Source organism: Staurois parvus, unplaced genomic scaffold (assembly GCF_062004578.1).
Source record: "Staurois parvus isolate SC_StPar_1 unplaced genomic scaffold, SC_StPar_1.0 ptg000170l, whole genome shotgun sequence".
Lineage (NCBI taxonomy): Eukaryota > Metazoa > Chordata > Amphibia > Anura > Ranidae > Staurois > Staurois parvus.
Genome location: NW_028317966.1, coordinates 6,995,383 through 7,021,618, shown reverse-complemented (window position 1 = coordinate 7,021,618; position 26,236 = coordinate 6,995,383). Strand labels below are relative to the sequence as shown.

General features: G+C 42.1%; 1 protein-coding gene across 1 annotated transcript; it reads left to right on the top strand.

The window, feature by feature from the left end:
* Positions 1-26,236, top strand: LOC149462740 (glutamate dehydrogenase, mitochondrial). The gene is made up of 13 exons (XM_089676519.1): positions 1-484; positions 7,423-7,503; positions 9,845-9,900; positions 12,664-12,727; positions 14,537-14,631; positions 14,840-15,019; positions 16,126-16,263; positions 18,133-18,270; positions 18,361-18,441; positions 19,302-19,425; positions 19,502-19,593; positions 21,896-21,958; positions 24,925-26,236. The coding sequence occupies exons 1-13, from the start codon at positions 91-93 to the stop codon at positions 25,042-25,044; spliced, it is 1,626 nt and encodes a 541-aa protein (XP_089532645.1). The 5' UTR covers positions 1-90; the 3' UTR covers positions 25,045-26,236.

The window sequence follows — 26,236 nt, the reverse complement described above, 5'->3', positions numbered from 1 at the left end:
GTGCTCCCCGCCCCTCGGGCCCCGTATATAGTTGGCCGTTCGGGCCGTCCTCGTCCATCCTCCGCCTGTAGTCAGCGTTGTGTGGTCGTCATGTATCGCTATCTCGGGGAGCTCGTGTCCCGGGGAGGGGGGGCCCTGGCCTCCTGTGCCGCAGACTCCGCTCTGCCAGCCGCCTCTACTGCCCCCTTCCTCCGCCGATACAGCCAGGCTGTGGACCCGGAGGATGACCCCAACTTCTTCAAGATGGTGGAGGGTTTCTTTGACCGGGGCGCCGGCATCGTGGAGAACAAGCTGGTGGAGGACCTGAAGACCCGGGAGACGGAGGAGCAGAAGAGGAAGAGGGTGAAGGGGATCCTCCGCATCATCAAGCCGTGCAACCATGTCCTCAGTGTCAGCTTCCCCATCAAGAGGGACAACGGCGACTGGGAGGTGGTGGAGGGCTACCGGGCCCAGCACAGCCAGCACCGCACCCCCTGCAAGGGAGGTCAGTATGAGCGCCGGGGGACTGTCCCTATTCACCGATCGGGACCCTGCCAGGACTGATCGGGACCCTGCTGTCCCAGCCAGGACTGATCGGGACCCTGCTGTCCCAGCCAGGACTGATCGGGACCCTGCTGTCCCAGCCAGGACTGATCGGGACCCTGCTGTCCCAGCCAGAACTAGGACTGACCATGGCGATGCTGTCCCATTCAAGGACTGATCAGGAAGAAGCTGTCCTTGCTCTGCTACAGCTGGGACAGCACTGTCCTGATCAGTCCTGGCTGTGGCTGGGACAGCACTGTTCTATGAGGACGATATCTGCTGCTCTGTCACCTTTTATGGTGGGAGAACTTTCCAGAAGATGACCCTGGGGCCATTGTACAAAGCTGTGCCAAGCAGGGACAAGTACTTCTGATCTGCAGAACAGTCTCCGGTGACCTGTGGCCGTGTCCCTGGAAAACTGACGAGAAGTTCTCTCCACAGCTGCTATCACACTGCCTGTTGGTGGCACATGTACCAACCAAGACAATGCCATCTGGGGTTACAGGGCTAGGTGACGGGGGGGATAGGTTGCAGTACAAGTACCTGCCAAGATGTGCTATCTGGGGTCACTGGGTGACGTTGGGGGACGCATATGTACCAACCAAAGCAGTTAGGTGACATCAGGGTGAAGCACACATACAGCTCACACAAGTGTCATTGGGGGTTCACTGACTAGGTGACATGAGGGGGGGGGGGTGAGTACAGGGATCAGCTAAGATATTTGCCATTTGCATTCTTTAGGTGCCATCAGGGGGAAGTACAGGTACCAGTCAAGTTGTGTCATCTGGGTCCCCTTTATTGGGTGACGTTGAGGTGAAGCACACATACTGGCCAAGATGAGTGTCGTCTGGGTTCTCTAGGCTCAATGACAAGGGAAGCACATCTACTATCCATAGACGTCATCTGGGAGGGAAGCACAGATACCATCCAACGTGTCATCTGGGTTCTCTAGGCTAGGTGACACCTATGCCAGCAAAACATGTCATTTAAAGTCCTTAGACTAGTTGACATGGGGGAAGAGGGTTGGGGGGTGTGCATGTACCAGCCAAAACATGTCCTCTGGATTCTCTAGGCTAGGTGACATCAAGGGGAAGCATGGCTATTGTCCAAGATTTGTCATTTGGAGTCCCTGGACCTAGGTAACATTGGGGTGAAGCACATGTACTGGCCAAGACATCTGGGTTCACTAGGTTAGGTGACTAGGTTCTCTAGGTGATGTCAAGGATGGGAGTAGGAAGCACATGTCCCATATGTGTGCTCATCTGGATTCCTTGGGCTAGGTGACATTGAAGGGAAGCCCATGTAGCAGCAAAGACTTGTATCATCTTGAGCTCAGTAGGCTAGGTGACATTGAAGGGAAGCCCATGTACCATCAAAGACTTGTATCATCTTGAGCTCAGTAGGCTAGGTGACATTGAAGGGAAGCCCATGTAGCAGCAAAGACTTGTATCATCTTGAGCTCAGTAGGCTAGGTGAGATCTGGTGACTGGAGATTTTTCATGCAGCTGACACCTTGCAGAATGTGTCCTTGGTCCATGGCCGGCCTGCCTGCCTGTCCTGCATTCTTGTAGAGTCTGAAATTTGGAATATTTTGCTCTTCAGAATGACCCTCTTTTCTCATGAGAAAAGTAACCTCCCTGATTCCTTTTCATTGTAAAAGACTTGAGGCGTCCTTTTCTTGTAGTGCCTCAAGGCAGGTGGCTTGTAGTCTCTGGGTGTGTTTAGGTGGCCATTGTTTTTCTTGGTGCTTGCTATTCTACCTCCATGATGTCCCATTGGGAATTCTTTAACATGGTTATTGTGGTTTTTTTCTGGCCTAGTAGGAATAAAACTTGTATTCGCAGCTATTGTTTCTTCCATTCCCAACTGTTTTGAGAACAGTCTGAGTTGAATGAAAGTATTTTCTCACCAGCAATGAAGGAGGGTTGGTTGAGAAACTATCTTTTCTTTCCCCATCTGGGTCTGTGCTAGGCTGTATGTACATTTGTATGTTGTGGTGATGATAGGTGGTGTGGTTTGGTGTCATTCTTAAAAAGGCAAGCCAATGTACTTGGCCAATCCAGTGCAACAAGCGGATGTGAAGCATCCATGCATTGTAGTGCACCATGGTGAAAGAAAAATGCTGCTGGTGCATTTAAATCTGTGTTGTGCTTAGACATGCCGCTAACAATGAATGGTGCTGAAATTACTGCACATAAACACACGTGTGGTAATGCAACATGGCAGAAAAGTTTGAATTGGGGAAAATTTGCTCATTTTGATGTCTTATCTGGCCATACACTAGTAGATTTGTGAACAAATGTTTGCATGAACATATTCTCATTAGTACAGTCAATGACTTGATGAATGTCATTGGAAAACACTTAAAAAAAAATAAAATAAAAAAAAATCTTCCCCTCTCGTAGTATTGTCCAGCACCTCTTCATTGTTGCAGAGGTTCAAAGTGTCTGCAGACATCCGATAATAATCTCACCTGGTCTGTTTATTTAGTCACATATGTCCAGATGTTCTTCCTGACTTTTAGACACCGCCCAGCAGGGTCTGCTCAGGAAAGGAATTGATGGACAAAGTCGATTTTTCTTGCCAGTTTCTTTTGTTCCCTGCAAGATCTACTTAAGCTGGCTGAATTTCATTCCATGTATGGGCAGGAAGGTTATACAGAAATTGCTCTACTGATCAACTTCTGTACAACTGCCCTGTCAGATTTTCCCCTTTAGATCAGGTCTGCAGGCTATAGCCTGCAATGCAGATTAGTGTATCCTGATGGCAAGAGAGTGATCGTGCTGTCAGAACACAATAGCTCAGTGGGGACTAGTCCTCCATCTACATAGGTTGTGTGGAATCTAGTTAGTGTTTGGGTTTTTTTTTTTTCTCCAACCCAACTGACTAATCTATGAATTGCTTTAGAATTTTTGGTGGTCAGATCTTGCCTGCAACCCTTAATGCAGTTTGAAGACTAAATGACGTGGAGGACTTGGCACAAAAATTAAAGGTTGTTATAAGTGGTTGAATGTTGTATTGGGCCCCTTTCACATGAGCAGTCCGATCAGGTCTGCCTGTCCATTTTTGTTGGACCCTCCTTCTCTATAGGCAGTCCGATGTAAACAGACTTGTCTCTGTGTACACCCAGCTACCTCCAATCCCATCCAGCAAAACCAAACAGAAGGGGATCAGTTTCCTTCTGATTGGCCATATCGGATTGGAGGGCAGTCTGGTGTAAACAGATGGCCAGTCTGTTTCCGTCTGATCACCCCTAGAGCAGAATAGGCTGTCCGTGTCCACAATGCATAAGCACAGCAGACATATACCTGTCATCCGGTAGTCTGCTCAGTTCAGCGGGGGAATCGGCAGACTGTTCAGCAGGGGAATCAGCGGACAGATCCCCGGCTAAGCAAAGCCAGATCTAGCCTGTGTGAAAGGGGCTTTATAGGAAAAAACCTTTTGAGAAAATCTTACTCCCAAGCTTGTGAAAGTTCACCTAGGCAAGGTGACATTAGTGGGTCATCTTGGGGAAAATTGAGAGACCTGAATCCTGTGAACATGCTCCCGTACAACGCAGTAGCGTCGTTTCACTAGCATTGCAATCCTGAGCTTTCCCACAATCCCACTGTGAGGTCAACGACTGGATATAGCTGACAGAGTAAGGCGAGTAATTTTTATGATAAACTTCAGCTTTAACAGACTAAAAGGGACTAATTAAAAAAACAAATAAGTTAATTCTTGGTACTTATGTATCCTTTCAAAGAGAACCAGTTACATTAGGAATTTCACTAGAATCAGAATTTTTAGGCTTTGTATATTGGCCAGGTTTGTTAATGAAAGATTTCATATTTTGCTTCTTTATTTACTTTACATGATTTTCTGAGTTTGACATTTTAGCTTGACTGTAGAGGTTGGATGTCTCCTGAAATCTGACAGCTGCTGCCCTGTCAACAATTTTGCCTTGCACATTGCCTCCCATCTCCCAAGAGTGCATAGCGAGGTCAGTTTACATCACCCACTAGTTAACAGGCTAGCTGTACCCATATTTTAAATGGGGGGGGGGTGTGAAGGAGATCAGACAGCTTTGCTTTGTTGTATTCCTTACAGCTTCCTGTGGACTCCTTTACCATGTCTTCCACCTGCAGACCAATGTTCTGGGCTGCCTCTGGATGTCTTGGACCATGATGATTTATAGTAGTGGTATGGGGGGGGGGGGTTAATGATGAGACTGTGTGCTGTCCATTCATTGTCTCTTCGCTTTAGCACAATTCTCAGTTACAATTTGAAAGATGGCCTGTGACTGCTAAATTTCCCCAGCTCTGTTTGGTACAGTAAGCTGCTCCATAGGAAGAATGTTAACTACAAGGCTGTGTTATTTCCTCTATTACGCAAAAGTGTATATATTTCATAAGTAAGGCTTTACAATTAGTGTTACTAAACCCAGGACCCTGCATTCACTATATCTGGTCTCCCACAGTACACAGGACATGGAAATGCAATTATTTTAGCAAATCTATACGGCTGAATACTTTTTCTTGTCAGCAGTTAGAGCAGTCTTGTGACTTCTATCAGTGTTCAGCAGAGCACTGGTTAAAGATTATATTTTCATTCTCCTCTGGTTGACCTATGAGGCTGCATAACCCCTGGCCCTCTGGATAGTGCTGATTGGCCCTGTGCTGATCACATGCAAAAGAAAAGGAAAAATAAACTCTCTGCCAATACACCCCAAACTGAGCATGTGCAGTTTGCCCCCAAGGCTCTGTACTATCAGATGGATTAGGGACAGTAGAAGAGATTCAGAGAAGACAGGATCAAACAGCCTTTTTATACAATGCAGAGGATTAACCTCTTAGGTTCCACAGCGAGTATAACAAGCATGTTTTTTTGCATATACAGACTGATTTTACTGTTGTGGGTTTAGTAACACTTTAAGATTTACTACTCATATTCTTGTGTAAGCCCTTTTGTGGCTGGCTTAGTTCGTAGAGGAACTTCATTTTTATGCCAGTTGGTATGCAGGAAGTTAAAGCAGCTCCCAAGAATGACTATTTACTTTAAGGTTACCTGCCTTAGTCATAAGTTATTGAATGGCAAAAAACTAGGAGCATGGAGATTTACAGGAAGGCCTCACACACAGGGTCTGATCAGGTCCATCTGTTGGTTCTTCAGGCAGACCCTTCATTCAGCTCTATGGACCAACAGGAGCAAACAGACTTGTGTTCGTTTACACCCACCTACCTTCAGTCTGCTTAAAAAAAAAAAAAAAAAAATTGGAAGGGGATTCGTCCTTCAAGTAAGTGGGTTGGTTGGGTGTAAACAGACAGCGGCATCTGTTTACTCCTGGTTGCTCATAGAGTAGAGTGGCCTCTGTCCATGTCCGCCCCGCTTAAACTGAGTGGATACGGACCTGTCATCCATCTGCTCTGATCAGCAGGGAATCGGTGGACCGATCCCTGCTGATCATAACTGAATCTGCCCCATGTGAATGGGGCCTTACACTAATGACCTGCAGGTGCCCTGATACACTAGGGCTGAAGCAAGGAAGGTCACCAAATGACCCAGGTACCTGGAGAAGATGCTTCAGGCTTTGGGCAAGTGATGTTGGGTTGGCCATATGTTAAGACATTACTATTTGGTGTTGTCCCTGCAAAATAGCAGCTTTCTCTGTAGCTCTGCGGTGATTGATGCATAGCAGTGAAGTCACTTGTGTAGAGTTTAAACCCGACCCACTGTCACAAGTGGTCTTCTGTCTACCAGTGTTCCCAGTCTTTGGTCATTTTATCACCATCATCATCCTAGTGAAATTCCCTGCATTTATCAGTGTTTGTGAGGACCTGGCTTGACCAGTAGAACCAGTTTTTATGTTGTTGCCGCCACTGTAAGCTTTTTTTTTTTTTTTTTTTTTTTTTTTTATTAAATGAAGTAGGGTTGTGGGGATTTGTATTTTCTTTAGGAAAGGGCTATTGGTCAACCGGTTTGCTGGTGAGATATTTGCATGATACCTAGGAGTCATTCTTCTGTAGCCGTCATACAGGAGTTCAGATGGTTGTCGTTTGCAAATTGTGTTTGACTAACACTTTTCTGGGTGTGTTGTGGGGTTTTTTTTTCCCCCCTATGATGCCATCTGTGCCATACATTTACAATCAAATGCTTTTTATGAAGCTGGTTCTGTGATGGGTGTGCTTACCTGGGTAGTTTGAAGGGCTTTTCCAGTTGATGAGCATATGTAAATTGCTGAAAGTTCTATGTATGTGTGCCACACCACCCCAGACAGTGTGGTTAACAGGTTTGGCATGACTGTCTGTTTTGTTTTTTTGGTGTGTTTTTGTGATTTAGTCTTGCTTTGTAAATGCTTGTAGTACCCAGACAGTTAAAATCTGTACTGCCTGGGTACATTTTTCGTTTTGTTTTTCCTTTATAAACTGTGGTTTCCTTTTGAGTTTAGGGAGTGGCAGGATTTCATTTAGCAAGCTTTTTGGTTTTCATCCAATGGAAACTTTTAGTGCTGAAAAAATGAGCAAGTAATGAGTCATGCAGCACTGGCAGGGCTTTTCTTGGTGTTTTATTTTTTTGTGTGGGCTGTAAAGTTCTTATGGATTTTACTTCTTTAAAGAAAAAGTAGCATTTCGGTCAGCTTGGTTCTGTGACTTTGTATGTGTTGTAACATGGAGGGGTATTCTTCCAACACTCAGTGTGCATGAGGCCTTGTACAGCTCACCCAGCAAGCACACCTCTTAGTGCAGTAACTAGTTAAATGGACATTAAACATGTTGTTGGGCTTTAAAGTCATTCAGTGGGTTACTTTGTTTCTAAATTTACTATGCCAGGAAAATCATGTGAAAGGAAGCTTACTGCATACAATTGTTGCTGTTATAATTTAACTTTTGTATGCTTCTTTATTTTTTTTTCACTTCTTAGGTATTCGTTACAGCACAGATGTCAGTGTTGATGAAGTAAAAGCCTTGGCATCTTTAATGACTTACAAATGTGCAGTTGTAGGTAAGTCAGCTCATTTTGTGTGTTAATCCCAATAGTTTCTCATTGATTAAATTGAAGTGGTATTAAAGTTTCGACTTTCCAAAAAAAAAGGAACAAACCTATTATGCTTACCTGCCCTGCGTATTGGTTTTGCACAGAGCATCCGTGATCCTCCTCTTCCCAGGTCCCCCATTGGCGCTTCTGGCTTCTCCCCCTTGTGTCGTGCCCTCAATAGCAATCAGCTTGCTATGGAGGCACTGGTGCATGTTCGCTCCCGAGCCTGGCTCTGTGCATTCATAAGACATACAAAGCCGTGGCTTGACCCCGCCCCGCCCCCACTCTCTCAATATTTGCTCACAGGCTGTGATTGACAGCAGCCAATGAGGAGAGGGAGTTCGGGACAGCAGAAGCTCTCATGCACATCGCTGGATCAAGAGGGGCTCAGGTGAGTATTTGGGGGGGGGGGGGGGGGGGGGAGCAGCACACAGGTTTTTATCCCTTCATGCATAGAATGTAGAAAGGTAAAAAACCTTCAGCTTTTACAACCGCTTTAAAGGAGAAGTTTGGGGGGAATTAAAAAAAGCAAAAAAAACAAATCAGAAAAAAAAATACATACCTGTGCTGTGACGAGAACACTGAGTGATCACATAACCACTGATTGGTTAAGTTCTCAGTCAGCTCTGAGCAGAGAGCTGTGACTTTCAGTCATCTCTCTTCTCTGCCCCTCCAGTGCTCACTGGAGTGGGAGTGGGTGTAGCTGTATGGGGTGTGCCTTTGCATTTATTACTATGAAAAAGATGTGCATTGTTCTGTTATTAGGACACTGCTCTCTGCAAAGGGGACAGTACATGGTTCTAGATAGATCAGCGTAGCTCCCACATTTTCCACCCTGCATCTCCCTGTTCTGGTGGCACTTTCCTTTACTTTCTCCCAATAGCGGGAGAGAGAGAAGCTGGGGACCAGAACCAGACAAGAAGGTGGGAAGTTGTTTATGGATGCAATGTGTAAAGTAGAATAGAAAACAGATTCAAGTTTGGTAAGTGGCAGTAATGCTGTTTTGGTATATTGCTGCTTTAAGCTCTGAGGCTAATTTACGTCAAATCAAATCTATAGTGGTTAATGGACAAGTGCATTCTAACCATGCATACCCTTTTGAGAGAAGAACCAGTAGCTAATCTAAATACTACTTTCCAAAGCCTCCCGCTGTTCCATCCCTTGTTACCATCTTCCATCTGACTCCTGTACTTGCGAGCTGTTTTTAAATATTATAGCCTCACTCAGGGCCAGTTCACACCAGAACGTGGTGCAGGAAAACTGCGCTCTGTGCGACTTTCCTGCACTGCGCTTAAAACGCATTGCAGGTGTAAATAGTGAGTTAATGACGTCACAAATGCAGTGTTTGCCTGCTCCAAAACGCATGATACAAAAGTGCCATGCGATCAGTTGCAGTGCATGCACTGCTTTTTGGTGTGGGGTTTTTTTTTTTTTTTTTCTTTCTTACAGCCCTTACAGAATGAATGGGCTGAAATCACACTGCACAGAACAGCAGCCTTTTGTGCAGGCATGGTGTGAACTGGCCCTTTTCTGCAGCATTTTGTGATTTGCAGAAATGCAGTATAGTCCATTTAACATTTTTGCCTATGGATCATGTTCACACCTGTGCGTGTGTTTTTTTTTTTTTTTTTTTTTTTTTTTTTTCTTCCACCTGGTGCGTTTTTTTGGAAAGGGTCAGGGACTTTTTTGAATGCAAAAAGTTGCGTTTTTGGTTCAATAGACTTCAATGGAAACGCTGCAGAGAAGCATGTATTGCGCTTTTGATGCATTTTTAAATCTGCCTAGCAACAAGAAAAAAAAAAAGAGCTCCCTTCCCCCCAACCCCCCCCCCCCTTCTTAATGCTTAATGAAGTTGGAAACATCACAAATAATGAAACCGAACATAAATCTTTTTAAGTTGATTTCACATATTAAGTAGAATTTGGCAATTGGTGATGGAAGTGACTGAAAATTCAACTTGAATTCATACTACATATAAAGCTGAATTTAGAAAATCGAGGGGGCTGACAATGCTGACTACCTTCTGAAAATAACTAGTTGGCTGTGTCTTGCTTGAATACTCTGAATCCCTGACCTAGAACAAGCATTCAGCAAGCAAAGTCACAGAAAACAGATCTATATACTTGTTCCAATTCAGTGAGTTAAGAATAGGGCAGCAATGGCAGGCTCTATATTTTTCTCCTGAGAGGCTTCCTTTACATTGTCATGTAATATGAGCGTTAGGATCAATAAATGTTTTCTAGTATGCCTTTTTTTTTTTTTTTTTTTTTTTTTTTAAATTTTCATTTCCTAACTTTATTTATTTTAGATGTGCCTTTTGGTGGTGCCAAAGCTGGAGTGAAAATCAATACTAGGAATTATTCAGTAAGTATTGTCCTCTAAATTTGGGAGCCTGGTGACATGCGGTGTAAGGTGTGAAGTAGTCAAAGATTCATTATCTCCTGCGCTCAAGGACTCAGATCAAACAGGCGTTAGTGACAAGCAGCGTGTTGTGTATTCATCCACTGGTGATCAGAGGTTGTGCAGCTCTATCATGAAGCTGGGGAAGCTTAATAAAACTGTAGAGGAAGATGACAGAGCGCACAAACCTTGCGCATTACCTCAATAAATAGTGACTAATTTTATTAATAAGGAAATATACTCACAAAATTTTGTGAGTATATTTCCTTATTAATAAAATTAGTCACTATTGAGGTAATGCGCAAGGTTTGTGCGCTCTTTCTTTCATCTTCCTCTACAGTAGTAGAAGTAGTGACAGGCTTGTTAGGACACTACATACCTTTCCGTAGCGAATTGCTCTCTTGCTGACTCTACCAGTGAGAACACTTGCTAGCGATTGTGATTCTGAGCTAGTGCGGGGGGTTCACTAGATAAATCGTTGAATCTCCCTTCATGATTCTCTCTGTAGCAATATTGCCAGTGACAGAATTGCTCTGACATGGTACTTGGGGCTTATTCACATAGGTGGTCAGGGGACATTAAAAGCAGTCGGTTGTGCTTGCTTTTTAAAGGGTGCTATAGCAGTGGCTAGCAGGTGTCCAGGAGGTGCTGATGCCACCTTGTGATATGTGGTGTGTGGGTTTCTTTTTTTTTTTTTTTTTTTAATGTGGAACCACGCTTCAACTATGAGCCAACAGTGGCCACCTAAAGAATGGCATGCAGCCACTTAAGGCTGTACACCTGCTGCTATGCTTTGGGGGTGCGACAAGTCAAACCGTACTGAACACGTCCTATTTGATTGGGGCTGCACCTGAATCGCATACAAGGTATTTATAGAAAAAGGCAGCAAGGAGGTGACGTGTCCTTCACACCACCTGCCAAATGTCTGAAAAGCAGTCCACTGATCGCTTTTCAGAGAGATGGCAAGGGTTGCTGCCTGCATGAAAGCGCACTGAGCGTCAAAGATGCATGTATGACTTTTAACCACTTCCCAGCCCCAGTGCTGTTTTTAAAGCTGCTCTGGGATCAGGGGCTTTTTAAACCCATGCAGTGGCTGTAGTCACCGGCAGTGTGCGTACATTAGTTGAGCTGACTGTCTGCTTCATGTGGAAGTGATACCAGTGGCCTTGAAGCTGCCTGGAAGTGACATGCAAAATCTCACTTTCAGGTCCTTGTATCACTTAATCCTGATGGGGAAGAAGCTGATGGAATGCAATCTGCTTTCCAACCACTTCATTGGAGGACCAGTGAGACATCGGGTCCCCTATGGGATGTAAAAAAAACCCAAAGTGGTTGTTTTTGTGGTTTTTCTTTTAACCACTTCAAGTCTGGACACTTTTACCCCCTTCCTGTCCAGGCCAATTTTCAGCTTTCAGCGCTGTTACACTTTCAATGACAATTGCGCGGTCATGCAACACTGTACCCATATGAATTTTTTTTTTTTTTTTGAGAAAGATAAAGCTTTATTTTGGTAGTATTTATTCACCACTGGGATTTTTATTTTTTTTGCTATATAATTGAAAGTCCAAAAATTTTGAAAAAAAGTGTTTTTCTTATACAATATTGCAAATAAATCTCTTTTCATAAATCTTGGCCAAAATGTATTCAGTTATCTTTTTCGTAAAAAAACAAATAAAAACCCCAAATTGGTTTATAACCAAAAATTATAATTTTTTTTCACATTTTGTATTTTTTTTTTTTTTTCATACTGTCACCCTAGCAGTAAAGTGTCACCATGGTGACACTGTACTACTTGTGGGGAGCTATGCAGTTTTTTTTTGTTTACACTGATTGCTTTTACATCCATAAAGGCTGTAAAAGCAATCATTTCTCCTCCTCTCTAGCTGCATTCTTGCAGCCATTGAGAACTACTGTGTGAGCTGTGATTGGTCACAGCTTGCCACATGGTACAAGGCTATTGTGAATAGCCTTGTACCATGTGACCTCTGTGATCATTCAGATTTCACATGTAAGCAATGTCAGAAGTGACCTCTTGCTTACTAATCTTCATGTGATCACTGATTGGCCAATCGGTGATCACATGATCGGGAACTCGCACAGAGGTCCCCGTACAACGATCGGTGTTCCACTATGTCCGGAGGACACAGCGGCACCGGATTGAGGTGCTGTGCGTACAAGCAGGGGGCGGGGAGGCCGTTTATAAATGGCCACCCGCCCCTGCACTGCCACCGTCCAGCCGCTTATACAACAGCTGGATGGGAAGTGGTTAAAGTCTAACTCCTGCCAATTTCTGAGTGATGTTGAAATTTGCATAATGAATCCAGGCTTTAAGGGCTCTCTGGGTGCAGCTGGACAAAGCGTTCCCTCCCCCAGAGGTATCAGATAGGGGATGTCTGTGAGTAGAAATACCCCATTAATCTGAAGGTTGGACCCTCGTACAGATACCTCTGACCAAGAATTGTTCTGTGCCACAACACTGATGACCTTTTTTTAGCATGGGCCATGAAAAACTAGTGATGTGATACTTATCACTTCTTATTGCCATAACTCTGACCAGTATGAACTGGCACCAGTTTTAAATGTTCATGCATCAAGTATCTTCTTGTGGGTACTAATCTACACTGCATGGTTTTGTAGGCTCACTGTCGCAGCCTGAGTTTTTGGAAGTGTAATGTTCATGTATTACTTTTTTAATTTAATTTATTTTTAATTTTCTTGCTCTCATAGGATGCAGAACTTGAAAAGATTACCAGAAGGTTTACTATAGAGCTGGCAAAGAAGGGATTTATTGGTAAGTTCCTTCTCTGCATGTTGTTTGCTACCACCAACTGGTCATGTTGTGCAAATGCAGTTTTTTTTTTTATTTTTGCTGTGTGCAGGATTTTTTTTTTCTTTCTTTCTTTATACGAGACTTGGATTTGTTTGAAAGTGATCCTTTAAAGTGAACCATTGTTGTTCCTTTTTGTAGGCAGAGCAACAAGCTCAATCATTCCTCCATGACACTAAAACACAGATGACCTGAAAGTACTTGCATTTTGCAGTCAAGTCCAGTCACATGATTCTGCAGCTCTGGCTCCCCTGTGTAAGGGCTCTGTCACATTGGCCACAATGCTAACTGCCTTCTGAAAAGTGATCCACAATAGATTGCTTTTTCAAAGGGTGCTATAGCAGTGGCTAGCAGGTGTTCAGGAGGTGCTGCTGCCACCTCATGATATGTGCTGTGAGCCAACATTTCTACTGCAACCCACAGCTGACTGTGAAAGATCCCTATGGTAGGGCTTGACATCGGCTGTGAAATCCCAGAGCCATGACGTCACCCACCTGCTCCTATTACCCCTCTGTTGTCAGCTTTTTTTCCTTTCCCTGCAGCAGTCACTCCTTGATACAAGGAGGCCAGAGCTACAGGTTCATGTGACTGGACTAGGCTAAAAAATGAGTAAGTACACAGCCTTTTTTAAAGGGTAATAATCATTTGTATAATCATTTCCTCTGTGGGAGCACCAAAAAATAACCAGCCCTTTAAATTTCCATTCGCCTGCTCGCATTTGGAATGGAAATAAAGTGGGGGCAAGTGTGTCCAAGAGAGCAGGGCTGGCTGGGGAATAATGCACTGCCTCTGATGTACCCTGGATGGGGCATCTACAGGGCCGCCATCAGGAAGAGGGACGACCCATACTCATGTAGGGGTCCTGGGTATCCTGAGGAGTTCACTTTCTGCATGCTCAGACCCTTGTTCCCTTCCCTGTGTTCAATGGGAGCGCTACTGACATCCCCCCCCCCCCCATGGAGTGAGGGGAATACTGATGCAGGAGGAGGGGGGGGGCAGAGATTACATGGGCAGTGTGCCTATGACTGGATACAGGCGAGTTTACCAATACTGTCTGCAATATATCATTTTAGAACACAGGTTATTTCAAGTTCAAGCTTTGTCATGTGCTGCTCATAGTGGCTCTGTGGTCCACCATTCTTTATGGGAGCTGTGTGATGGGGGCAGACTGAATCCATAGAGGTTTATACACTTATCATCAACCACCAATCCTGGGCCAGCTTGCGCTTAATAACCAGGGGTTTCCACCACTCCTTTACTCTCATGACTCAGCTTTAAGTCGGGTCACCCTCTCATGCAGCACTGCTGCCTCTTCTCCTTTATATCTCAGTCATGCAGGGTGGGGTAAAGACAATAAAAACCGCCATAGTGTAAAACCTCTGACCATCTCCTGTGCAATGTCTGCAGTCTCTGACCATCTCCTATAGTACGTCTGCAGTCTGTTCAGATGGGACTGGAGAAGGAGGGCCTGGGATGGAGAAGATGTTTACATTGCTTTGTTAATATTGTTAACATACTTAAATGTCTTCTGCAGAATAAAGTTGCAAAAATAAATATTAAGTGTCATTTCATGAGGACGTGTTTAGGGTAGGGGTTGGGCGAGACAACTGGTGGCGAGTTACTCTTAAGGCCTGGCTAGTAGCCCAGGACTTGCAGTTTTTGATCCCTGAAGTAACCATGGGAGGGTATCTCTATTTGCCAGCTTGCTTATGATTCCAGGGAAATCTACTGTGGATGAATTAAATGTAGCTGTATTCTACTTCTATTCCACAGGGCCTGGTATTGATGTCCCTGCTCCAGATATGAGCACCGGAGAGAGGGAGATGTCTTGGATTGCAGACACCTATGCCAACACAATTGGACACACTGTAAGTTCGGCTCATTGTGATGTTTGTGATTTATTTATACTCCAATATGCATTTCTATTTAAAGAATTAGATTAACAGAACATTGATCCAGTAGTTTTGCCTTTTTTTTTTTTCTTTTTTTTTTCTCTTTTCTTTATTAGAAATGCTTCTTGCTCTGTGGGGTTCTTTCTGTATAGGTGACGTTGGATATTTTATCTTTTTACTATAGGATATCAATGCACATGCATGTGTCACAGGGAAGCCCATCAGCCAAGGTGGCATCCATGGACGTGTTTCTGCAACTGGCCGAGGTGTATTTCATGGCATTGAGAACTTCATCAATGAGGCTTCATACATGAGCCAGCTGGGAATGACTCCTGGGTTCGGTGATAAAACATTTGTTATTCAGGTGATTTTATTTCTAGTGAAGAATATATTTTATATCTGACACATCAATCGAGGCTTTGTGTTGTCCAAAACGTCAAACTTTATATGTATTCTTTTTTTAAGATCAGTTAGTTTTGGGTCACGCCATAGCTTGTACTATACTGCAGAAAAACCCTGAGAACCCCCTGGAGTAGGAAAATTAGGAAAAAATCCTGAGAGAAGCACCCCCCTACATCCAACAATGTGGTGCTTTGGCAACTTGTTGAGAGGCACATGGCTTGGTGGGATACGTAAAGTAATCTATGGACAGATTGGCACAAGGCATTTCTTAGTATTTGCTTGCATTGTTGAACAGTAGAGATTTTCTTTTAAACTTGAAGGTAGGCTACAGGTGTTGGGCTAGTGTAAGGATGTAATCGTAAAGTGGTGTTATTGGTGGTTGTGGGTTAGGTTGAAGGTTTAAGTGCCATAAATTGTATTCTTGGGGTGATGCTCTATAGGAGGCATTGTCCAGTTTTCACTGCTGCCATTGTCCTGCGTCTGTCTACTGTTGGTAAACATAAAATGCATCTTTTGCAATGAGGAAAAATCTTAAGATACCAGCAATGTAAATATAAATGGAATAAACCACTAGTAGAGCTTTTGAGGTGTATTTTGTGCCGTCATAGGCCTCATGCACACTGAAGCTCAAACTTCTGTAGCAAAAAAAAAGAAGTTTTTAGAATCAAAAACATGTTAAAAAGCTGTTTTTAACGTGGTGCTCCTGCATCTGGCGTTAATATATTGCATTGCCAGAATTCTGGCTATTGTAATGCATGCTAATGCACATTTTTCGCTTTTGAGTATTTTTTTTTTTTTTTTTTTTTTTTTATATGCCCAAAAGTTCCTCTCCTCCTGGGGTTTTTTCTTCTGTAATCTCTCTAGCCACCAAACTCCTAAAAATGCTTAAAGTGTGCATGGATACATAGGCTAACATGGGGGAGACTTAACTGGCAGAAAAAATAAAAGCTCAAACTGCTATAGGGGCAGCTTCTTTGAGCTGCAGTGTGCACGGGGCCCCTGTGTAATCCTCAACCCAAATAATGCAATCCTTGTGTTTAACTATTGTGGCTCCTTATCTCTTTCCAGGGATTCGGTAATGTAGGTCTACATTCTATGCGTTACCTTAATCGTTTTGGTGCAAAGTGTGTTGGAATTGGTGAAATAGATGGGACAATCTGGAATCCTGATGGCATTGATCCAAAAGAACTTGAGGATTACAAGTTGGTGAGTAATTTCATATGTTTATTTATTATAGGTACTTATATAGCACTCTCAATTTGCGCAGCACTTTAAATATATATATTGAACATTCACATCAGTCCCTGACCCTCAAGGGGTGTACAATCTAAGGTCCCTAACTCACATTCATACATACACATACTAGGGCCAATTTAGACAGGATCCAATTAACCTACCAGCATGTCTTTGGAGTGTGGGAGGATACCAGAGTACCTCGAGGAAACCCGCACAGGGAGAACATGCAAACTCCAGGCAGGTGGTGTTGTGGTTGGGATTCGAACCAATGACCCTAGTACTGCCAGGTGAAAGTGCTAACCATTTAGTTGTGTAGCCCACAATGTTTACATCTTGATATAAATAAACGGCGCAAACCTAGACCTCTAAATACAATCAATATATAAAGTGCATACTAATATATCGTAAATCATATTAATAGTGAAAATGTAAACACCAAAAGTTCGTGAAATATATAAAAATTATCCGTGTAAAGATAAGAAATCCAAAATTCTTCAGATGCAAAGAAACTTCCACCTTCCACCCGTGCAAACCAACATCAAATACACTCACCACATTTTTGGTGAATGAGATGCCTTTTAGGGATTTAAAGGGATCCTAAGCCCTCTTTCGTATCCGCTCTATAGGATTCCTCACCATCAGAATAGGCTCCTCCATTCAACCAGGGGAATATTCACCCATTCACCCTAAATATGGGTGTTCTATGTTCTAAAAGGTGAGCTTGGCCCTTTTATAAATGATCAATTCTTAAAGCAGAACTACACTGCATCTGAGCACCGCAAACCAAAAGCACTATTTTTCATTTTTAATATTAAAAGCAAACTCACCCATCCATCCAGGTTTCCATTCTTTATTTTGCTGAGAAATAACTTACATAAGCACCCTCCTAGCATTTCTGTCAGTGGCCATCTTGAGTAAGGGCAGATGATTCGTATAGCATTTACTTCCTAGAATCCATCTGCCCTTAGCTCAGGCATGCTGGCAGGAGGGTGTGCTTAGCTGAGAGGCTCCTGGGATGTATGACATCATTTTTCCCTTGGCATGGAAACCAGGAAGTATCTAAAGAAATTTTAAAACCAGTAAATATGATATGCTGCTAACATTAGTAAAAAGCTAGGAAAAGTATAAGGATTACAAATAGTCACTGTTTGAGAGGGTGAAGTTTCACTTTAATTACTGGGAAGGCCAGAAGCCCATATTGCAGAATTTTTTTTTTTTTTTTTGATCCACTGAGCAGGTACCTGTGAGATAGATAGAGAAATATATATATATAATCACTTTATTTTTTTTACTTTCTGAGCTCCTGGGTATTAACAGAACTTGGATGTTCCATTATGCTGATATTAACCACAGTCTGGCCCACTTGGACATAGTTTAGTTTTCCTGTTGTCTGCAGAATGTGATACATGGCCTCTTTAGTTGGTATGGAGATGAGCCAGGAGTCAACCATGGAAGCTGTGGTTGATAATTGCTTGAAAGAACACTTGGGTTTTTAGGATACTTGGGTCTTCTGGATATAAGGTGAGGATGAAAGAACCACCCAAAGGTGCCTGTTCTGTGGACATAAATACATTTGCTAAAAAAAATCCATGCAGTTCATTTTAATGAATCCTAATGGCTGTTTTTTATTGGCAATGAAAATGGTGTTGTGTAAGGTGTGCGGTTTACCACACGGTGGCGCTGGTTTCAAACATGTGTTGTTTCTACTGCGTCTCCATATTTGCTGGAAAAGTAAAAGTTGGGAACTAATACAGCTAATACTGTGGAGCATGTGTATTCGTATAGGTGTAATAAATATCTTTTTTATGCTTACATTTTGGCTTTCAATTGCTTTAACAGCAACATGGAACAATAGTTGGATTCCCAAAAGCCCAGGCTTATGATGGGAACATCTTGGAGGCTGACTGCGACATTCTAATTCCAGCAGCCAGTGAGAAACAGCTAACAAAATCTAATGCACATAAAATTAAGGCAAAGGTATAGTAAATATCTTAACAAATAAAAAAAAAAAAAACTGACTTTTTTTATTCTTATATTGTCTTAACCATTGTATTAACATTTTTATAGATTATCGCTGAAGGAGCCAACGGTCCCACAACCCCAGAAGCTGACAAAATCTTCCTTGAGAGGAATATAATGGTCATTCCAGTAAGTGATACTTTTCACTTTTAAGCACCTAGTCCTGTGCAGATATGTGATGTATCAAATTTTAACACCAGGTGTTTAACACCAGGCTACCATTGCTGACCTTTTCTTCCAAAAATGCTGTGTTTCATGCTGACCCTTGCTTCACAACTGACATATACTGACTGGAACAAGTGTGTAGGTTAGACCATCTGATTTTTCCAGTTCTGAAAACTTGTCCCTGGGTTAGTGACTTGAGGCTCTGAAGCCAATGGTTTAGAAGAAAAGGGGCAACTGTGTTGTGGTTGTTTTTGTTGTTTGTGTGTGTTTTTTTTTTTTTTTTTTTTTTCTTCCCTTCCCCCCCCCCCCTAAGGACAAGCAAAGAGCACCCCCTGTCTTTTTACCATTCCAAGTTGTCTTTGAACAAAAAAAAACCATGTCAGGCCCTTGTTATGCAAAAGGGAAGATTATTATTATTATTTTATATAGTGCCAACAGTTTACTCAGCACTTTACAATATAAAGGGAGACAATACAGTTCATAAAAAGTGTAACCCTCTTGTACATTGTGCTGGTGTTAACAAATCTTAAGGCAGTGTGTTGTGTGTTTTTTTTTTTTTTTTTTTTTTTTTCCCCCCGAGACCAGCAGCACAGATGTAGATTGTAGACATACATTTTGTGCTACCAGATAGAACACAATCTTTCATCTTTCTTTTGCTGTCACCTAATTTTTTTCTATTTGTGTTTTGGAATGTTTTATATAATGTTCTTGTAGCTGTAAAGGTATGTAATGCTATAAACCTGTGATGTGTTTTTTAAACGTGACATTTTTATCTTCATTTTAGACTAAAATCGTTCTGAACACAAACCTTTTTTGTTTTGCAGGACCTGTACTTGAATGCTGGTGGTGTAACTGTGTCTTATTTTGAGTGGCTGAAGAATCTCAATCATGTGAGCTATGGTCGCTTAACCTTCAAATATGAGCGGGACTCAAACTATCATTTACTCAGTATGTATACATTGTCATAAAATGATGATTTGTTCTTTTCATCAAACTAGTCTACTAAGTTCTTCTTTTCTTTTAGTGTCTGTCCAGGAAAGCTTGGAAAGGAAGTTTGGGAAACATGGTGGATCTATTCCAGTGGTGCCAACAGCAGAGTTCCAGGCTAGGATATCTGTATGTGATACTTTGATAGTATTTGCCACAACTTTAAGCCATGATGTGTTATCACTTGTGCACATATTTACATAAATGAATAAAACCTAGCTTTTCTCCTTTCCTTTTGGGCCATCTTAATCATGTAGGCAGACATTGGGGAGTGCAGGTAAAGTAGGTATTGGAAGTGACCAGATTTTCGGTCATAAATCCAGAAGTTGCACAGGCGAGGCTTTTTAGGCTACTGCAGCCATGAGTTGTTTTTTAACCACTTGAGTTGCAGGCTGTTTTTATTTATATATTTATATATCTATATCTCTGTGGACGACAAATGATTAAAGTGTAAACCCTACCGCTTTAAGAAAAATAAAAAGTTAAGTTAAAGGTTAATTTCACCTTTGTAACATAACTTATGTGCATCACTGTTCATATATGTTTTTGTCCAATGTTGTATATTGATTTATTATGTGTATAAGTGCATTTTTACACTTTTTTTTTTTTTAGACCATTTCAATTTCTGATATTTCATATGTGCATATTCATTTTATTTATGATATTTTTTTGGTGGGCTGTTATAGGGTAGTAGCGCCACATTGTTTTTCTTTGTTAATTCACGGTTTGTCATTAGGTTTGTGACTGAATGTTGGCAGCTTTACCTCAGTGATTAGTATATAGGGACCTAGTTAGGCGCGCAGGAGGTCTGTTACATATTAACCTTTTGTAACATGTTGCGTGTTACTCCCATATTTAGGGAGTAACCTGTTACGATTGGACTGGGCCCCGCCAGAATCTACTTCTCCCTGCTAGCTGTCACAATGTTTAAAGAACGTTGTCATGCAGGGTTCCGCCCGCCTGGCCGGCCATGTAACTCATTCACAGTATTCTTTGAATGAGAACACTAAAAGTTCCGACAGCCTTTGCAGCTGTTGGCTTGTAGTTGCCAATGAACTTCCATGGCGTTGTGGAGTGCTGTTGTAGTTCATTGAGTCTTCCTGTCAGTATCTACTTGCCCATACGAGCAAGTAGATGGTGACAGGTCAGAGGGAGACCTGCATGGCAAAAACCTTACCTGAAAAAAAAATGTGCATTTTTATTTTTTATTTATTTTTTTTTTAAAGGTGAGCCTACAACAAACTGAAGTGTAAGATAGTAGTGACCAATCCAGATGGTCTTACTCCCCTTTTCTTGCACCATGCTTGTAACTTGGTGCACCCTGTTCCCCATCACACTGCAGGCACCTTGTCATGCAGTCGCAGATACTCAGAATTAATGAACTAAAAGGCCCATCTGCCACCGTAGCATACAGACTTGTAGTTCTCAATGTGATACAGAAGCAGTGATCACTGCACTCATTGTCCATTGACATTTCCTCCAGCTCTCCAACTGAAAGTCAGTATGCATGTGAAGTTGGAGAGAGTCTGCGGAAGCCTGGCATTGCATTCGTGGTTACTGATTGCTGTTGCAATGCTTTTCAGGCTGATTGGGGAAAAAAAATGTGTGTCTGTCAGTCTTTTATTTTTGTAAAGACTTATGCAGGCCATAGATGGGTCGAAAATCGGCCGATTTGTCGGCCGAAAATAAAATCGGCCGATTTTCGGATCGTTAGTGGGCGATTTGGTCGGCCGTTTTTTGGTATTTTGGCTGTTTTTGTTTTTCGATAAAGTTGGAAAAAAATCGGCCGATTTTCGCGGCAATTAGTGGGCAAATCGGCCGATTTTTTACCGATAAAAAATCTGCGCATGAGCAGTGACCTGCAAGAGGAAGACAAGAAGAAGAGGATGAAGAGGATGAAGAGGATGAAGAGGATGAAGAGGATGAAGAGGATGAAGAAGTAGGATGAAAATAAGAATTCCAGTCCAGCAAAAAGTATCTGCAGAGAGCTCCGCTATTTCTGACAGTTCTTTGACATTTACAGCGGTTGAAACATTGTATCTATTTGTTTCCGAATAAAAACATCTGTATCCTAAATGGAAACAAATAGATACAATGTTTCAACCGCTGTAAATGTGAAGGAACTGTCAGAGAACTGTCAGAAATAGCGGAGCTCTCTGCAGGGACACTTTTTGCCAGCTGTAGAAGGGATGAAAATCGGGCGTTTTTTTTTTTTTTTTACCATTGATGGTAACGTCGGCCGCTTGAACGACCGAATTTTCGTTTTTTAAAAGAAAAATCTACCGTTTTTTCTCCCCATCTATGGCCTGCATTAGCCTTTATGCATCCTGTTGTAAGCTGACAAGACTGCTTTTAGACATACAGAATTTAAGGATCAGTTACTTGTTTTCTTTTAATAATGCGTTTTTATAATGGTTGCTTTTGTTTCCAGGGCGCTTCTGAAAAAGATATTGTCCACTCTGGCTTGGCGTATACCATGGAAAGATCAGCAAGAGTAAGTTTACAAATACATATATGCAATACAATTTTTAAATGTAAAGTTCTTTCAGCTCCAGAAAATGTACCCCCTTCCTGACCAGTTTTCTTTTTGTGATACAGCGCAGTGTTACTTTAACTGACAATTGCATTGTCATGTAACACTGTACCCAAATGAAATTTTATGTCTTGTCCTCCCACCCCCACAAATAGACAAATAGATTTTTTCTTTTGGTGGTATTTGATCACTTCTGCAGTTTTTTTTTTTTTTTTACTTTTTTGCATTTTTAGAAAAGACTGACCATGTAAAAAAAAAAACAAAAAAAAACCCAATATCTTTTTTATTTTCTACTATAAAACTCATCCAATTAAAAAAAAAAAAAAAAAAAAAAAAAAATTTCTTAAATTTAGGCCAAAATTTATCCTGCTACCTATTTGTGCAAACTAATCAATATACGATTTATTAGGATTTTTGTTAGCATAAAGGTTAGTGTCTACAAACTACGATACATATACTGGAATTTTATTTATTTTATATTAATGGCGGTGATCAGCGACTTGTAGTGGGACTGCAATATTACTGCAGACATTTGTAAACCTAGGCACAGCTCTGTTTTTCGTCCCTGCCCAGTGATCTACGGGTGCCAGCAAAGATTTGTTTGCCGGGACTTGCAGGTCTGCTTCTGCTGTGACCGTTCACAGCAGAAGCGATCTGCCTGCGGTGCACACGTGCCCCAGTGAGGCGGAAGTGCAAAATAGCCTGAGTGTGTATATACGGGATATTGCACAGGAGAGCCACCCAGTAGGAGTAAACCTGCTATAGGGCGGATGTATAGTGGTTAATCATTACAAAGTTTAGGCCTAAAGATGAAGACCCATGTCTAAGTTTAGAATCGTCTTTTACAATTTGAGTTGTATATTAACCGCCTCCTGCCCGCCATGTAAGGAAATGATGGACAGGCGGCGGTTCTCTTATTCTGAGAGGACGTCATATGACCTTCTCCCAATCTAACCGTGCGTGCGCACAAGGACATGCCAGTTATCGTTATTCCTCTCCTCACGAGCTGTCACACTGACTGCTCGTGAGGAGAGAAGAGCCGGTAATCTGCATTCCTCGGAGGGGACATGTACACTGATCATTGGGTCACTGATCAGTGCCTAGCAGTGCACATCAATGCCCATCTGAGCAGCCTTTCAGTGCCGCCTATCAGTGTTGTATATGAGTGCTGCCTTTCAGTGCCCATCAGTGATGTCTGTCAGTGCCATCTACCAGTTCCTCCTCATCTGTACCCATCACTGCAGCCTATCAGTGCGCCTCACTGCAGCCTCATTAGCACACAACAGTGAAGGAGAAAAATCCCTTATTTACAAATAATATAACCAAAACTAAAACTTGTTTTTTTTTCTTTTTTTCAAATTTATTTATTCAGTTTTTTTTTTTTTTTGCTTTGTTTGGCAAAAAATAACACCAGGGGTGATTAAATACCACCAAAATAAACTGTCTTTGAAGAAAAAAAAAAAAATTTGATAAAAATTTCATATGAGTATGTTGCATGACTGCTCAATTGTCATTCAAAGTGCGACAGTGCTGAAAGCTGAAAATTGGCCTGGTCAGGAAGGGGGTATAAGTGCCCGGTAGGCAAGTGGTTAAATCACTGCCTGCCTACTGCCTTATGTGTCCTTTTGATTGTTTTATGTCGAGATTGTCACCTTTTTCTTAAAATGCTAACTCTTGAGCCTAGTTTGCCAGACATATAAAACAAAATGACCACCTCACACTCTCAATCACAAAATAAAATGTTAAGTACATTGTAGTGCTATAAACTAGAATGATAGTCCTAAACATCCCTCCCTCCCATTCCTCAAGGATTGGTATTGGTACATCAAAAAAACTCAGCATTGGTGTTCAGTGGTTTTACTTACTATACCTGCTCTTGCCATGCTCCCTCTTTCCCATGCTGCTGCATTATGCACTCTGCTGAAACTTAACTGTCGGGCAAGAGATCCCAAGCTGACTATACATACAGTAAATCTAAAGCCGAAAGGATACAAATTGCATAGTGGCTAATGGCAACAAAGCAGCGGAACTCTCAGTACAACGCAATTATTTTTGCACACAGAACACTTTTCATAATATAGAACAGATAAGGCATTAGCAGTGCCCATTGGCAACTGCCTTTCATGTGTACAGTGTGAGTGGTATTACAGAGAACATAGTAGGAGACACATGTATATATTAAACTGCAGCATCCCAACTTGTCCTGTGAGCCATCTGAAAGTAATACTTTTGCCACTTTGGTTGCTGACCCGTGGTCTCCAAACTGTGGCCCTTTTGCTTGCTTTGATGCGGCCTTTGGGGCACTATTCCTCCCACTGACAGACAATGGGGCATGGTCTCTTCCTACTGACATTGAGACCCTTTCTGCTCCCAGTAGCTGCAGTCTGGCCCCCCTAAAGTCTGAAGAACCGTAAACTGGCCCTTTGTTTAGAAAGTTTGGAGCCCCCTGCTCTAGGTGATCCCCAGATGCATCGAAGATCTATTAATGGAGCTCTGTATGTTAAAAAAAAAAATAAATAAAGCATTATCTCTTAGGTGGATGCAGCATCAGTCCTATGCTGCATCTGTCCCACTCAGCCTCTAAGAATGACAAGTATGTAATTAAAGATCTTCGTCATTGGCTCTCTGCTCTGCCCCTCCAGAGCTTACTGAAGCTCTGGGCTGTGGAGGGGGTGGGAGCGGTTGGCGCTGGCTGTCAGCGGCACGCCTCAGCCTGTTATTGGCTGAAAATGGGATTCCAAAGAGAAGTAGAACCAAAAGACCCTCGGCCCTGGGCCAAAAGTCCCTTGGCACTGCTTCTCCTTAAGTCTCCGAGTTTGACCTTGTATTAGCCTCTTGCAATGCTGGAGTTTAGCCTTGAACTATCTGTCTTGCTTGTGACCTGAAAACCTATATTGTGTCTAACACTCTGTAACCTTCTATTTCAGCAAATTATGCGCACTGCAATGAAGTACAACCTGGGTTTGGACTTGAGAACTGCTGCCTATGTGAATGCTATTGAGAAAGTGTTCAAGGTCTACAACGAGGCTGGCCTGACCTTCACATAAATATCACAACATATGCTGGATTGTAGTTTTCACCCTCCTTTATATATGTATAAAAAACAATCTTATATAAGTTTACATATAACCACAAGACTTCAATTGTGCTCTTCCTCCTGCCTCGCAGAGGACCCGCTTTTGAATGCTTCCGTCCATATCTTTTTCTATTTTAACGTTACACCATTGGTGTATACATTGTCCTAAAAGCATAGGAGCATAATGTGAGCATCACATTTAGTGGCCTTGCAGATACCTTGTTGACACATGAAGGTGTTATGTTGTGCATTTTTCTCTGGGCATCAATTTATTTTGAATTGTGAGCATGGCAGCAAGTAGAGTGCAACTACCACATACTTAACTTCCTGCTTGTTTAACAGTTTCTCCAATTGATCTGTCTGTCTATGTGGTTACGTTTAAGGTGCCTCTGCCCCCCTACTCCTACCAATTCCCCAAAGCCTTTTCAGTGTAACATACTCTATTCAGGGCATCGTAGTACCAGAGGCAGAGATTAATGACACTGTCTCTGTCATGAGGAGTCTATTTTTGAGAACTTTTTTCAGGGAAGACTTTCCATAAATGCACTTTGTGGAGTGGGGTTGGTCCTGCTTCAAGTGTTTTTTAGGAGAGTCTGTTATTGGTTTGCACATTGACTCGGCCACCTTTTTTAAACCTGTTGCTGCTGAAATAGATTTTTTTTTTCCTGTTTCAGATCTAGTCTGAATCACTTCCTGTAAATATTAGTCATTGTCACACAAACGCAACGTAATGCATACTTTTTTTTTTTCTTCTTTCAATAACCTGGAGCTGTATGCTAAAAGGTTTATGCCATAGTGACTGCTGGTGCATCTCGACCTGCAGTGTGCTCATTATTTGAGGAAAACTTTTTTTTTTTATTACTTCACAAAGCTTTTTATATTAACTTTTTTTTTTTTTTGTTTTTAAAGTATTTAGACTGGTTGCTTTAAGCAATTTTATTACATTAGTCACTCATGGATTATACTCTTCCACAAGCTCACAATCTATCGGTTTTAAGCAATGTTCTCCCAGTTGAGTTTTTTTTTTTTTTTTTTACCACTTAAAGGCCTTGCATTCAACAGAAGGGTTTCTACAATGTTCTGCCACTGTAGTTCCAAAGATGTTTGTCACAGAACTTAGAATTTTGATCAAATGCTGTAAATTAAAGTCCTCCTTTACAAAA

Coding starts and splice junctions, on each gene's coding strand:
- LOC149462740 (XM_089676519.1), top strand. CDS start 91: ATGTATCGCTATCTCGGGGAGCTCGTGTCCCGGGGAGGGGGGGCCCTG. Junction 14,632..14,839: donor CCAACACAATTGGACACACT/GTAAGTTCGGCT, acceptor TTTTTACTATAG/GATATCAATGCACATGCATG. Junction 15,020..16,125: donor ATAAAACATTTGTTATTCAG/GTGATTTTATTT, acceptor ATCTCTTTCCAG/GGATTCGGTAATGTAGGTCT.